This window comes from Falco punctatus, assembly GCF_963210335.1.
Source record: "Falco punctatus genome assembly, chromosome: 3".
In the NCBI taxonomy this organism is placed as follows: domain Eukaryota; kingdom Metazoa; phylum Chordata; class Aves; order Falconiformes; family Falconidae; genus Falco; species Falco punctatus.
In genome coordinates this window covers 90,003,185-90,018,751 of record NC_137582.1, presented here as the reverse complement: position 1 = coordinate 90,018,751, position 15,567 = coordinate 90,003,185, and the positions used below count along the sequence as shown (strand labels likewise).

Below are 15,567 nucleotides of genomic sequence, written 5' to 3'. Positions count from 1 at the left end.
ACTCAACCTTCAAAACCAGGAAAAAGGCTACAGAATGGTTTCTATTCCCTATGTTATTAAGGACCTCTGTAAATTGGTGAGATGAGATTATCCTGTATATGATAGTTGTGAGTACAGTTGTCCCAGCAGTGAGTAGCTATTTCATTCTGCTTCACAGCAAGCTGGGATAAGCTTCAGCGAACACACAGTGGTATTACTGGCATAATTTTCCCTTCACAAATCGTGAGTGGTGTGTCTGTGTGTTTAAACCATGCTAGTCAACTTTGAATTAGGAGAGACAAGTCTGCACTGTGGACCCTGGGTGGTGAAGCACCGGGTCGCCTCCGCACAAGTGATCAGCAGTAGAGCTTGCACCGCTCCAGCAAGGGACCATGCTCCATCCAGCATGTCCATCTGTGACACCAGCAGACTTCGTTCAAGGGCTTTGATGCAGTTTTGGAAGGGAGGGGAACAAAGAGGCTTCTCCGCCTGCTTGGAGGTGCTGGTTTACAGTGGGCAGAGTGGGAAGTCCTGTGTTGTCTGTGACTGTCTGGTATCTCCAGTTCACAGCAGAACGGATTGTTTGGCACCCCTTTGAAGCTGATGTAGTATGTTACACCCAGCTCCTATAAGTCCAGGGGTGCTTAAGGCTCTTATAAATACGGTCTTTTAACAGTAAGCCTTATCTATCACATGGGCCAGGCTGACTCCATGGCACTTCCCATAGCACTTCTCTTCGTTGCTGCTACAGGACACAGCGGGTGTTTGCCTGCTGGCACCTGCCCAAGAGAAGGCTTTACTTCCGTCATGAAGTGTATTGTACAGTAGCCTGGAAACCACTGCGAGAGAAAAAAAGAGGTGCTATATACAATGCCGATCCCAGTGTGACATGCTTGCTTTTGCAAAGCAGCACAGACAGCTGCTGAGGAGAGTTCAGATGAAACGTGTGGTTAGCTGAGCCCTCTCTCCAAGGCACGCTGTCTCAGTGGAGGACAGCACCCTCTTCCCAGTGCCCGGCGTTACTAGCATTTCTCACCTGCCCGGCTTTGGCGTTTTCACAAACAAAAGCTTCATAAAACCTTGCAAACTCTGGCGCGTTGTCGTTCACATCCAGGACTTTCACGGTCACGGAGACACTGCCCACCTGGGATGGGTTGTCTGGAAGGAGGAGGCACAATGTAAAGGAAGGCAATATATGGGAGGAAGAAGGGGGGTGCTCCTCACTCTGCTCGAGACATAAAGTGGCTTTTTCACTACTGACTCATGTTAAATGATGTTTCCCCATGGGGAGCTGCGGTTGCTTGCGGGTTGTGTGACTCAGAGTAAAGTTGCAAATGCTGCTCTCTGCCTATCCTGGCTTCCCACCTAATCACATCTTTTTCAAACAAATTCCATGAAAGACTTCAACCTGGTTCAGTCCAATGGCACTATTTCCATAACAAAAGTTTTAGACAATGTCTTGTGGTTTTTTCATTATTGCCTTTTGACTGGGCAATACTGTTTGTTGAGCCTCAATACTAGTGGCACAAATTAAGAAGGGATCTTTTAAGGATAGCCTTGTTATTTAGAGCTTTCTGAAAGTGGTAATTCTGCAGTTCAGATATGTTTTTGCTCAGAATTTATGTTCCTTGAACTCAAAAATAGTGTCAAGTCTTTGATACTTTGTACAGGGGTTTAAAATGTAGTAACACATGAATTTGTACAGAAAAGCTTTCACTGAAGCTTAAAATGGCAATGAAAATTTTACATTGTGCGTGACATAATTTGTGATATTTCTGTCCCACTGGTTCATTAGCTTTCTTTGCCAGTAAATCCATACATCATTTCCGATATTCACAATTTCCAAACTAAGTGGCCACAGAATAATTTTTTTCTTACCCTGTTTTTCTGCCCTAAAACATCTTTTTTCCCTTATTTAATGATACAAAGAAACTCTAAGCAGCAAGAAAAAAAATAAATTAATCAATAAGAGGTTAGAAAAGGTGCAAAAATCCAGAAAATTCTTAAAAAATAGTGTTCTCATATTCTTTTTAGCCGTAACACTTTGTGCATTTATCTCCAGATATATCTCCCTTTATAGCTAGAAATTGTATGTTCAAATAAACAATGGAGCATTTTCTTACACTCTGGAATTTTCTTAAATGTTCAGTGTACTGTATCCATAACATATGTTAAACTGTATCATTGAGATAATGCTCTTTAACTATATTGTTTCTCCCTAATTTCTGATTTAATCCTTCTAGTATTTATTTGTTATTAATGAGTAAGGATAGTTAATCCTTAATTCCCACATGTCCATACATAGCTTGCTAATACACCTGTCACTGTGGCAGATGAATGTCTGCATTTACACTCTTAGGAATATTGATCTAACTTTTAAAACTAGCAGCTTTATTGTGGAGTGCACAACTATAACATTTTCGAAAATATTCACTGAATTAAAATATTGTGCTGCACATGTACAGAGGTTTGATGGAGGATGAGTCAAAGGGAGACATGCTTTCATATTGCTCTCACCCTCGAGCGCTGCTACACAGGGGCAGCTTTTACAGACTCACGTGTGTACGTGGATTTACATGGCACTGCAATGGATATTGGTGGCTGATAAGAAAACTAGCAGCAAAAGAGATGGGAGTGAGATCCTACCATGTCACCAACTCCTCTCATTACTAAAAAGGGGACAGAAAGGTATTGTGTGCTAGAACAGCCTGCAAATATGTGGCAGAGTCACCCTGGCTCTTGTGAAATGCTCCCTCTGCTAACTTCAGGCTGGCTGACTGCATTTTGGAGAAGCTTCCTGAAACGCTTTTCCTCTCAAACTGCCCCATATTTCTGGTACAGCCTGGATGTGCAGGGAGCTCTCTCACACTTGAGGAATGACTCAGTGGTTGGAGCAAGCTTCTGCAAAGCTTCTGCCCCTCAGCAGATAAACTGAGATCCTGAACAAAAGCTATGTGGACAAAAAAGATTTCAGGTAGATTGCGTGAACCTTCTGTTTTATTTGCTTATATATCCCAAGCTCCTTTATGAAGCTCACATCTGTTAGTATTTCAAACTCAGCTAGATTTTTCATACTGATGCTATGAAATGATCAGCATCTCTTTGGTCTCATAGCCTCGGTAAATACCTGGCATGGATGAATCGTGAGCTGAGTTTTAGCTCATTGTAAAACCCAAAAAGCATAATGAGTTCAGTATACTAGAAGATTCTAAAGCACTCCGGCCCAAATTATTTGTGCAGCAAGCAGATGGTGATTACAGTTACTTGCTGTTGAACCAGAGCGGATTTCAAGTAGTGACCTAGCAGTGTAGGGTCATTGGTACCTACCATTACGTACATCACTCAATCCTCCCAGGTAGGACTGGCAGCTCTGGCAGCTGTGCAGCCTTTGCAGCATTTGCTTTACCTGCCTAGCCCTTCTGAACGGATAGAACCCTTGCAGAAACACATCAGGAAGTGTTTTAAATAAATCTTTGGAATACTAATGAATTGAAAAAGCAGAGCTCTGCATTTAATTGCCAGCCTCTACTCCCACCACCCTGTGAAAAGGAGCATGAAAAATAAATAAAATGCAGTATTCGCTTGTTGATGTCAGAAGAACAATACAGTTAATAAGTCTTCCCACTCAGTGCATAAGAACATGTGAACTACTGAATTCAGGTCTCTCAGGCTGCTTTGTCTATTGTATCTCTTTAATCTATGTACAGTCTGCTTTCTCCTTACTCAGCTCCATGGCCAGCACAGTGATGTTGTGCCAAGAAACGTCCTCCCGGTCAAGAGGTCTTGCAGTCATCAGTGCTCCTGATGTAATGTCGACATAAAAGAACCGCCCCGGATCACTGCTCCTGTCAATCGAGTATCTGCAAAAGTACGTATTAAAAATGCTAGGCAACCCTTGTGAAAACTGTGTGTTATAGCCAATGAAGTACCCGAGTAATCAGAATACACAGCAGAGCCACATTCTTCCACAACCCAGTTATGTGCTCCATTGACTTGCATAGATACAGAGTGAGATGCTCAGAAAACTAGGAGTTTACATGTCTAATGGCATTTAACAGTGAGTACTACTTGGGTGGAGCTGGAAGACAGGAAGATTTAGAGGGAGAAGCCTCAAAGCAAGCCACGGCTCAGCACAAGAACATCTGCTTTACAGAGAAAGTCTGTCAGTGAGGAGTGTGATTTCTTTTTCTAAGCAAAATAATTATGCCCCTTCCTTGGGCACAATTCAGACAGGATGAAAATGACTTTACATCAGTTCGTTCTCTGGGCACCTAGGCTGATGTGCCTAGGTCCTTTCCCTGTGCTTTTGTATTCTCTCCTCCCTGAGGGCAATAAACTCCACCTGCATCTTGGATCACCCTACTGATTGAGCCACGTCAGTGCAAGGGGGATGATGAGTGGCTTTCTCTTATCAGCCAGCCAGAAAAACAGCTCCCTCTGTGAAGCTGATTGATCATAATTACTGAACCTGCCTGGCCAATATCATGCCAGTTTAATGCTGTGAGCAAGCTCCTTGCATGTGAAAGCAGGAGAGTGTGGTGGTACCTGCAGGCTAGAAAATTCCAGCAGGAAGGCAGCTGATTGACAGGTGTCATGCTGTACTTGGTCAGAGGGACTGTTTTGCAAGGTGTGTAAAATACTCAATACCTTTGCTCTTAACAGCAGTTTGTATAAATTGTTTTCCTAGCTAACTATGTTAATGTGGTAAGACATTATTTGGCAAAAGCTACACATACACCTAGGTAAATGCCACAGCCTAGAACAGAGCCCAGACTTACTTCCATTTTTGTTGGTTCTTTCTTCGAAGCTGACGGGAATTGAAAGCATTAGTCATAACGGATGCTGAACAGATCTTTTCTTCTGAATTTTCTCCTTTCAGCACAAATGCATTCACTGGAACAAGCATGCCAGCCTGATCTTTATATAGGTACTTACTAAACTGGGATATAAAATACTATTGAGCTTTACTGTTGGGAAACTCTTTTACACTTTTTTTCAGAAAAATCAAAAAGGGTAGGATAGCGGGTTTGCATTCCTTTCCTTCCCAGTCCTTCCCATCTTTTCTTAAATAAAGAGATATCTGAGGCATTTAATTTATTTAGGAAATAGGTACAAGTGTTGGTATATTTTGCTATAATAATTAATCTTGTATGAGGGCTATAAAAAGAATTTCTATCTGACAGTTTAAAGCCAATGAGTATCTGAAATTTAATATGGCCTTGTGATTAGTGGTGCACTATTAATCACTGGTGTCAAGAGGCACACGTGAAGTCTTTGTCTGAATTCTCCATGTAAGTTCTCCTGTTAATGATACCTGCTCCTTCACACTCATTTCCACTGTACTCTAGGTAATCTTCCTGAATCACTTAACAACAATCACGGCGTATTTCCAGCCATCAGAATTTCACAGGCTGGGAGACCAGGTACTGGATGCTGGGAAAATGAAGATTTGAGAGTTCCCCCGTGTTTAGTGAGCTCTTCTGAAATGTGTCCTAGGTTTTTCCTACTTGAAAAAATGGTCACAGTTTTAATTTCAGGTGGATTTCAGCTTGTGTAACAAAATATGCATCTGGGATTTTAGTTTTCTTATCTTGCCTTGCCCTGTGCAAAGTGAACTCAGAGCAAGCCTAAAACATTGCCAGACTGATACTGCACAGAGTTGGCATGGATAGAGGAGGCTGCGTGAGAGGCAAGGAGAACCAATTCTCAACATCTGCATTTTAGATAGCATTACAAATGGTATTTATTCTTTTTTTTCCTTTCTTCTACCCAGTCATTTGCATTTGTATGTATTAGGTGTGTGGGAGGAAGGAGGGAAGGAGGGATGGAAGAAAGGAAGGTGGGAAGGAAGACAAGAGAAAAAAGAGGAAGAAAGTTGGAAAGGAACAGAGTTACAAAGGATTTTCTGTGTATTTGCAACTTTTTAATGTACCTTTGGTGATGCATTCTGTGTTTTATAGAGTGCTGTTTCATCAAGGGTAGTCACTAGAAAGCTCTGAAGAAAACTAAGAAAAACCTCATTAAAAATAACAATGAACACTTCTACCCTCTGATAGTCTGCAGAATTATTCTTATACTATTTTAAGCAGATTAGCACAAAGCTGTTTGCACTGCAGTGTTTGGATAATGCTAGACAGTAATCAGCAAAATAGGATGCAAGTGAAAAAGAGTTTAGGGTAATGAAATTCTGATGCAGACAGTATAATACTTAGTTTTATTGAAGAATTTGAGACAATGTCATGAGAAGTATGATAACCTTATAATGTAGGTAGAAAAGATAGGTATATTAAGGTAGCAGAGATGAAAAAAATAATTAGAGCAGCAACACAGAAAGCAATATCATTAAGAAGAACAGACTGTGTCTGCTCGGATCTCTTGGCTGAAGCCCACAGAGTTGCTCATATATAGATTTCATTTCCTTTAAAACCTCCAAATACTCAATGTTTCAACTCCCTCCTGTATTTCCCAGGGCTGTTCCCAAACGTAGATAATTCAGAAGCTGGACTGACACGAGGCTTGGCAAACAGAAGCTCAGCACCCAAAGCATTTCTCAGATGAAAGAAGCAGCCAGCCTGCCGGGATTATTAACTTGCAGTCACTTGGAGCTTCTGCAGGTTGTGAAAATTAGTATGTGGGCTGGCCTTGGAGAAAAACAGTCCTCTCTGATAAACTGGGCTGACTTGGCAGCCACTATGGAAAAGAGCACTGTGATCACACAAATCTGCTCTTTTGGCTCCTTGCTGAGTTGCAGCTACGAAGCTCCCAGGGCTGTAAATACACCTTTACCTTTCTTAACTCCTCATGGGAGTATCTAGCTCTGCAGCTTTGACCAGACACTATATCATTTAGTGGTTCATGAATATTTATTAGTATGCATTCAATCTACTCCAAAAGTAGCTGTGTGTTTGAGCTGTTGACAAAGGTAGGCTTTGAAAGAGAAGGGGGAGAAAGGAGAAGCGAGTTGACTACCTTCCTCTTGGTATGGCAGCCGATTCTCCGTGATGCTGTCAGGTTTTGTGCCAGCAAAGACACAAGAGTCTGTTGTTTTTTTAAAAAATGTATGCTATCAGGGCATGCCTGACCAGTTCATTGTTATGCTAGATGCAGATGTTCCTTATACCACAGAAAAGGTGAGGATGAGCTCCTGCACTGTTTTGACAGTCATAGCAGAGCCCCTCTATGTGTGGGATGTGGTTTGACTGAACCCACTGATGACTTCTACTGGCTGAAAAGAGAAAGTCTCTCCCACCTGCGCTGTTTCAGCCCCATCACTGCCCCAGCAACCCGTACCAGGGAGCGCTAGTGGGGGAGCAGACAAAGAAATGACAGACCTGATGGAGTTGTTGGTCACATCTGGGTCCTTGGCAGAAATGATCTGTATGGTGGTTCCAATCTCCACATCCTCGGGCACTTCCACAAAGTAGAAGCTGGGCTCGAACACAGGAGGTTCGTCCACATCTTCCACGCTGATGTGGACGGTGGTGGTGTCGCGGAAGGGACCCAGGTTCAGGAACCGCATTTCCAGGTGGGGGTTGGCACCCTCTACTTTCAACGTGTAGCTTTTCTTGCTCTCAAAACTTAAAGGCTGAAGAGAAGCATTAGGCACACTGAGCCATATGATTTAAGCCATATAATTGCAATTTTCCAAAGTAAAAGATGTCCTCTAATATAAACCGATACTTCTTTTTTTAAAATGAACTTTTACTATGACTTTTATCATAAGGGTAATGAATGAAAATATTTACAGATGGAGACAAAGCATTGAGTGACAGTAGCATTAGAAATGGCACCATCTACTTTTTTTTTTTTGATAGTTGAACTGAAAAAGCTAGGAGAAATATTTGCAGATCACTTTAGAATACATATTAATTCATTCTTCCTGATGAAATGAAAATAAAAGTGGCCACACCACCATTATGTTGTGATTAACACAGCATGCTTTAAGCCACTCTGAGGAAGACTTCTACAGGTGAAACAGACAGTATGGGAGCACCTGAAAATAAGGTAAAGATACAGAGTCGGTTCCTCAAAAATGGGTGCAGTGGCACGGACAAGGATGCTCACACATGAGGTGGAGGTCCTAGTCAGCATCTTCTTTTCTCCCAGAGATCAGTTTCATCTCAAGAGAGCCCTGACTGCCAAGCTGCTAAAGGGCTCTAGTGGAAGCAGGGGACACGGTCAACCTCTCTTGTGGGATCCCGTTCCACTTTTTATCAGTAATTCATCCTTCCTAGAAGTGGGTTTTTTCACCTCCTCTTAGTAAATGTCCTAAACACAGGTTCACAATCCAGGTGCACTGAGTGTTAGGGTTTGAATCTCCTGCCTGCCCAGAGAATAATGTAATTTCAGAGCATTATGAGATCCCCCTGACCTGTTCCTGTGGAAGCCCTTCCACTTTGTACGAAATACTCAAGTATTATTTGAAACAGGGAGTGGGAATGGGTCTTTTTTTCCTTTCTTTTCTGTCTTGAGATAATGGATAAAGGGGGGACAGCTTTCTCTATTACTAGTTTCATGAAATTGATTTCCTATCTAGATAAAAGGACTTATTTGATGAACATGTGTATAGAAATAATTAATGCTGACACTGAACCTCTCAATAAAAAAATTTTTCACCTCTCTTCCCTCTTCTTTTCACAGATCCCTGAAGAACATAAGGCCTCTCCAAAACCTGCTTGGAACTAAATGGAGAATTCCATATTTAATGTGCAATTTACCAGTCCTGATAAGAGATGACTAAAAGCATCTGATAAACCAGACTGACACTACGGAAGGATCAGGCCAAAATATATAAAAATATTTTGCCAGATGAAGTACACCTTTGGAGGACACAGTCAGACTTCCCAAGTTGCAGTTAGAAGTTACAAGCAATCCTGCTGTAGTTAAATGGTCACAACCCTTTATTTTTATATTCTGGGGAGTTTTAACGCTGAAAACCAGCACAACTGGATCCCCTTAGCTGGCATAGATCCTGAAGAAGACAAAATTTCTACCAGGAAAGAAATGGCCCAGTTCTTAGGGTTTCCCAGTGGGACACATTCCTTTTTGTTACATGAATGGCTTTCAAAGCAGGTGGCTTTACTCGTATGTGGGGATTTGAACATCATGCATGGACTGCCACGCACAGCCTCAGTTCATTCGGACTATGGTAAGATCACTGCTCTTCCCACCCAACACCTTTGCTTTTCCTATTCAACTCTTTCTTTTTGAAGCCCTACCACCAGATGGAGGCAAGGAGATGGGCAGGAAAATAGAGGAGGAGGATGTCAACGCAACTGGAAGTCAAAGGTACAAAGATCATTACTATAGCAGTGAAGTCGTCCTTGGCCAGTCATAACCCCTCTCTTCTCTGCCCTGCTCAATAGTGCAGCCGGCCAATTCTGCAGCCAAATTTGTATTAGTTTAAGCATCATCAGCCAAAGTTTCACACTCAGTCATGGCAGGAGTATATGCCATGGGCCTCAAAACAACCCCTGAATTCAGTGGAGGCTTCAGTACTTGACTACTGCCACAAGAGCTTCTTTTGTCAAATGTGGAAACTGCAGTGACATACAAAAGCTCACGCTGCCGTGGTAAAATTACCAGTACTGATGTGCTGCATAGGAATGTCTGATGAAAGACTGGACTTCTTGGGATTATAAAACTAAAACTCACTCAGCATTTAGTACATGGGGCTGAGGAATGAATCTTGGAAGAGGAACTGGTTTTCTTGTACCGGGGAGATGAATGTCCACTGTCACTGGAGATGCTGTGCAGTGGTACAGTATGAACTGTGCAACCTGTGGCAGCAGGTACAAACAGATGATTTGAAACTTGCTCCTGCTGCCCTTAGTTCCACCTGGGAAATCAGTGATGGCTGCAGGCATAGCACTTGCCAGCAAGAATTTAGCTAGATCTACAAACATATTACAGAGTCATTATGGTCTACCAGTTGCATATTTATGCATTGTAAAACAGCAATAAAATATGTTCACATGACCAAACAACACTTATTGTCCATCTGGCAAGGAATGTGCAATGCAAAGCTGCCTAAACATATAATAAGAAAGAGGCCATTACATTTCATGGTTTCTTGTGTGAAAAAAACTGCATGAGAAACATTGCATGTACACTAAAAAGCTAAGTTATAAAAAAGGCAGTTAAATCACAGAAACACTTAATAGCTATAAAACTGAACTATGTTATGAAAAGACATAATCACCTAGAATGATCAAGTTAGAAAAATGAGAAAATTCAAGCAAGTGTGCTAGGCCATCACATTTTTGATGACCCCTCAGTTTGCCTTGGACTCCTTCATTGTCAGCGGTGGCTTTCCCTCCTCATCCTCTCATTGCCAGCGCCTCAGCACTGCTGCCCCCCTCATCAGATCTGGCTTCCACAGGTACATTCAAACCTCTTTCCAACACTGGTCCCATGGGGACAGCAAGCAGGTTGCCTTCTCCTGCAAACCAAACATGCTGCAAAACACAACCAAGAGGAGAAGCAACCCATGGAAACCTCGCCTTGCCCTCACCCTCCTTCCCCCAGTGCTGAGGCAGGCACCGAGGGGTGTGCCATGCAGGAGGCATATGGCAAGGGCCGCTGTGCCTGAGCGGGCAGGCTCAGTGACACTGGGTAACCCACCACCCTGCCCGCTACGGGCAGCGTGAAGGCTAAGGCAAGGAGAAGTGGGGGCTCTCACCTGCATAAAGATCAGCCTTACAGGCAGGAGCTTTGAAGAAGCCATAACTCTTCTGGGGGTGCTCAAAATTTTGTGGGATTAATGGGCTAAGATAAGTGGCCACAAGACCACAAGTGGTGGTCTTATCTGTAACTGTAAATTCTGACTTTTTGATGCCCATGACAGAAGTGCTAGTTATTTTCTCTGGGCAATCGCTCTAGAAAAATGAAAGAGAAAGTTTTTCTTTCTTTCAAAGAAGATCTCAGTCTGGATTTAGAAATTCTTTCTCTCTCTCTCCCCGCTACCCCTTTTTGATATCTTTTTCTATAAACACCAGTTGAATTGTGTTTTTCTTCTTTTTGTTTGAGTGGATCCAATGGACAACTTTCCCAATATTTGTGTATTGATAAAAGTAACATTATAAAAAGCTACAGGCATATATGGAATTTTACAAACATTTATATACAGTAGGTGGATTGAGCAGTATGTACCTGATGCCAACACATACCTGGTATGATCGATGACATAAATTTTTATAACTCCTTCTCCTGACATACATGAACTTCTAGTAAAACTGTATTCCTAACAGAAAAAGTCAAGCTTATTGAAAAATTTACTCCCATGAAACTATTTTCTTTCATCAATAAATGAGTGAAAAATTATTTTAGAGTTTGCATTCAACATCTATTTCATCCCAGCAAACATGCTTAACTTTAGGGACTACTGCACATAAACAGGAGTTGGAGAAAGGTGACTATAAATACATGCTTAAATGCTTTGCTGTAGGGCATGGAGGTTTGCAGGGTCAAGTCTCTCCGATGTGTTGTTCCATTTTAGTGCACAATTTAGTCCCAGGCTATTTAAATGGAGACTATACTTCCTTATTAGTACACTAGATATGCTTAGGCAGAAATATAGTTACAATTTCATAACCTAGAAACAGAGTTGAACTTCAGCATTTATGTAAGACTGTAGAATAAATATCCTATAGCAGGGAGTCTAAGGAAAATACTCTATGCCTTTCTGCATCACCTGTGGTACAGAGTACTAGCAGTTTCACAGCTGCCATTTTAGAGACAGCTTCTTCTATCCTAATTAGCATTTATGGATCTTCAAGCAGCAATTAAAAAAAAAACTGCCTAGGTTTTATTGGTTTATAAATAATTCTAAGGCATGCCTTATTATTGTTTGTGGGACACTGGAGTGAAAAATGTGTACAGTTCAAATGCAAATATTGATCTAATTTCTTGCATTGTAGGATAATTAAGCTACAGAGAATATTTAAATAGATAAATAGTGAATCAGAACATTCCTTTGGTGGGAAAATACATGTTTATGCTAATGCTGTCCCCACTTTTTAAAGGTTGCTCCTGGGAATGCAGTCTGCTTTCATATTTTAGCAATGAATGTTAAAGAAATTGTGTTTTATAGCAGGAAAAGGGCTACTGTCATGTAATGGGAACCAAGTTGCTACAGGCGTAAGAGAATATTGCACAGATAAAATGGAACCACCACTGTCAGCCATATAAATTACTATAAAAAGGAAACTTTACTACCTTTCTTACAGTTATGATGCCAACTTGGTAATTAGGATCAGTGTTAATATCAAAGACATCCAGTCCATCTCCATCCACAAGGCTGTATTTCATCTCTGCATTAATGCCTTCATCCAGGTCTTTAGCAACCACGCGGCCCACAGTGGAGCTGATGGGGGCAGACTCCAGCACACTCATCTGATAATGCTCTGGCGCAAGCAGTAGAGAAGGAGAAGGGAGCAAAAAACAGGCTGTGAAAAGGAACCGAAAACCACAAAGCAGTGCGAAATGCTGATCAGGGCAGGCCACAACACTGCACAGCCTGTAGAGTCTCTGGTACCTTCCCCAAAGCCGCAGCAGAGGTGTGATTCCCTTTTAAAAGCCACAGCCCAACCGAATTGCCTGGGAAAGTTTTATTTAGGTGTTTGTCATATCGATAGGCTTGTTCAATGGGTGCTTTTCAAAACAGCAATATACCTGAAAATGGGAACTTCAGCTAGAAAAATAGGGCAATTAACACTAGTGCTGTTGCAGCTATGATATAAAGCAGGATATGAAACAGATTTAATAGGACAGGCATCTTTTATTAGATCAGTTTGTACGGTGGGAATAAACACAGAAGTTTTGAGCACCACAAATCTCTTCTCAAGTCCATACAAACTTCTTTTCAGCCCTGAACAAGGCTCTGAGAGCTCAGAAGCTTGCCTGTTTCTTCCAGATTTATCAGTTACTCTACTAAAATATGCCACCTTTCCCAACAAACCCTGTCTTGAGCACATTTGGTGGATCAATGATTTGCTTAGCAGCAAGGCTGGGGAAAAATAGAGCTGCTATTTTAAAAGTGTGTTTTAAAAATATAAATGTTGTATCTTCTCTTGTATTACTTCTCTGCCATCGTACTTCGTGTTCAAACCTTCCTTGCTGCACTCTCTCTGTTGACTCCACCAACTATGGAGCTTTATTTGAGGCAGAAGAACACCAAGGATGGGGTTTGATCTATCCTCATTCTTCTTAATCAAGAGTTTGATATCAAAGTTACAATTCATGCCACTTTCAAAACAGGATTGGTAATGGTGCATTCAACAAGTTTCTCTGACAGAAGAAGAAAACTGGAAGTTGAGGCTCCTTGCTGACCTTAGAGAAATCCTTTGATTTAGCAGTGCGATATGCAGAAACAGATGGAGGAGAAAAACCAGCAACAAAAAGAACTGCTGGAGTTTTCATTTCTGAGGTAGATGAGAAAAATGGCAAAACCAAAATGACTATATGATCTATACCACCAAATGAACAAGCTTTCTTTTAAAAAAAAGAGAAAAAAAAAAAAAAAAAAGAGAAAAAAAACAGGTATATCTTGAAATATCTCGTTCAATCAAACCTGAAAAGTTTCTTTTTAATTTTTAACAGTAATACAGAATTACGTAGGTAAGTTTGATCCAAAAGAATTTTAAAAAGAAGGAACAAATTTTAGAAAATTTTGCTTTGAGATTCACTTTTGTAAATACAAAGTAACATTTCTGATGAGAGTGGAGTTGCCTATTTTTACGTTCTGTTAACTGTGGCTGTTACGTATCTTAGTGTTTAACTGTCGACATGGTTTATATGAGCCTTTCCTGGAGAGCAGCCTGTATGGTAACGCACTCTACACGAGCAGCACAGCTACCAGACCTGCGGTGGCCCGGCTGGGGTGTTGAATGAATGAATTACCTTTCAACTTCCAGCACTGCCACATGTCCCTGATCTGACAGACATCCTTTTGGAGACTGGATGAAAAGAGAATCAGGGCAGCAATTAGCAGCCAAAGGCAACGGCCACGAGCAGTCTAGGAACACAAAAGCTCTCCTCCTTTCCTTTTCCTGTAAATTAATTTCCCACCCTCCAAAAGAGAGTTGGCTTTGATGATTTTGGAGGTCAGAAACCTTTACTGAAAGACAAGGTGGTGACTGCTCCGTTTCGACATTTTTCTGAAGAAAAGCTCCTTCAATCAATCTGAAATTCTGCCCATCTTGAATAGTCACTATCCTGACTTTGAAAATGTCTGTAAGGAGAGCGAACAGCAGCCGTGCCACTCAGCCACCCCCTTTCCCCCGTCCTGGCGCGGCGGGTACTCACTCTGTGGGAATCTGGGTGGATTGTCGTTGACATCAGAGAGGGTGATGTTAACTGTGGTTGTTCCAGCTAATCCTCCCATCTGTCCACCCATATCCTTGGCCTGGATAATCACTTCATAGTATTCTTTTGCTTCTCTGTCCATGTTCATTAGAGCTGTTCTAATTAAGCCTGAGATTGAGGAGGGGGGGAAAGGGGTTTTTGGAACAAAAGAAATGGCAGTTAAAGAGTATACAAACAAGGTGGCGTGCTCTTGCTCCTGCACGGTATTCCTTATGTCAGGAAAGAGACCAAGACTCTGCATTCAGTCTCACCTTTCCTAGCAGAGCAAAACTCCCCCACATTAGATCTAGGTTAACAGAAGGTGTGAATTTTAAAGCCGCCCAGTTAAAATGCATCAGCTCTGGGGCAGGCTGGCTGCTCAGCATGAATACATTGCCTTCCGCGGGAGCCGGGAAAGCTTTCCGGGAGCAGAGTGTGCTGTGCTGACTGAAGGCCCTGCTCAGGATAATGATGTCTGCAGAAAAGTGGAAGCGATGTGTGTGGTTAGAAGACACACTGCGGAATTTTCCAGTGTCCCTGCACACCAGCGCTGGAGGCAGCCTGGCGTACCGGCCCGGGCCTTGCCGGGGCCCCTGGGGGACCGCGCCGGGGCTGCGAGAGCGGAGTGCGGGGAGACACGGCGGGGTCGGGAGCGGGGTGGGGGGCTGCCACCCTGCTCCCCGCACCCTGCCCAGCCTCCCTGGCCTTCAGGGCAACACTACTGCGAGAGAACATGAGGTGGCAGCAGCACTTCTCGTATGGAGCCGGGCCAGGCGGCCGGGCCGCTGCCGCTGGGGACGCGGCGGGGCGGGGGGTCCCGCCGGCCGCGCTGGCCTCGCCTCGGCCCGGCCTCTCGCCTCCCCTTCCCTTGAGCCTCATGTCTGCTGGGGAACGCACCCCTTTCCTTTTCACCCGGCTGCCCCCTGCCCTTCCCCGTGTCTGTCTGCCAGGACGGGTTTCGGGGCTGTCAAACCCCCGGTTCCCCCAGTGCCACCCGCCCCTGCCCGCCCCTGGCCGCTTGGCACCAACCGGGGTCCCGCCGCGGGACAGCGGCAGCGGCTGGTGACAGCCCAGGGACGTACTGCCAGGGGTTGTACTGCCAGGGGACACCTCGCAGGGCACTAACGGCCCTCGCCAGACACGGGCTGTGACACATCTGGGGTGCCCTCCGGTGTGGGGGCAAAGACCTGTCAGTCCCCGGCACCACCCCAGCCACATGGCTCAACATACTTGCGCATCAGGACA

At 43.2% G+C, this 15,567-nt stretch overlaps 1 protein-coding gene and 1 long non-coding RNA gene across 3 annotated transcripts in view; one reads left to right on the top strand and one right to left on the bottom strand.

Annotated features, from left to right (window-relative positions):
• CDH20 (cadherin 20) overlaps positions 1-15,567 on the bottom strand; it is a 151,446-nt gene that overhangs the window by 21,753 nt on the left and 114,126 nt on the right. For both annotated transcript variants that reach the window (XM_080377811.1, XM_080377812.1), the window contains exons 5-9: positions 14,284-14,451; positions 12,196-12,383; positions 7,311-7,564; positions 3,703-3,839; positions 1,016-1,137 (exon numbers count right to left, since the gene is read on the bottom strand). In XM_080377811.1, the coding sequence (XP_080233937.1) occupies positions 1,016-1,137; positions 3,703-3,839; positions 7,311-7,564; positions 12,196-12,383; positions 14,284-14,451 (869 nt within the window). The remainder of the gene's footprint in view (positions 1-1,015; positions 1,138-3,702; positions 3,840-7,310; positions 7,565-12,195; positions 12,384-14,283; positions 14,452-15,567) is intronic.
• On the top strand, positions 3,735-11,308 carry LOC308059891. Its single transcript, XR_013926477.1, has 2 exons — positions 3,735-3,847; positions 8,620-11,308. It is a non-coding gene; the product is annotated as an uncharacterized lncRNA (long non-coding RNA).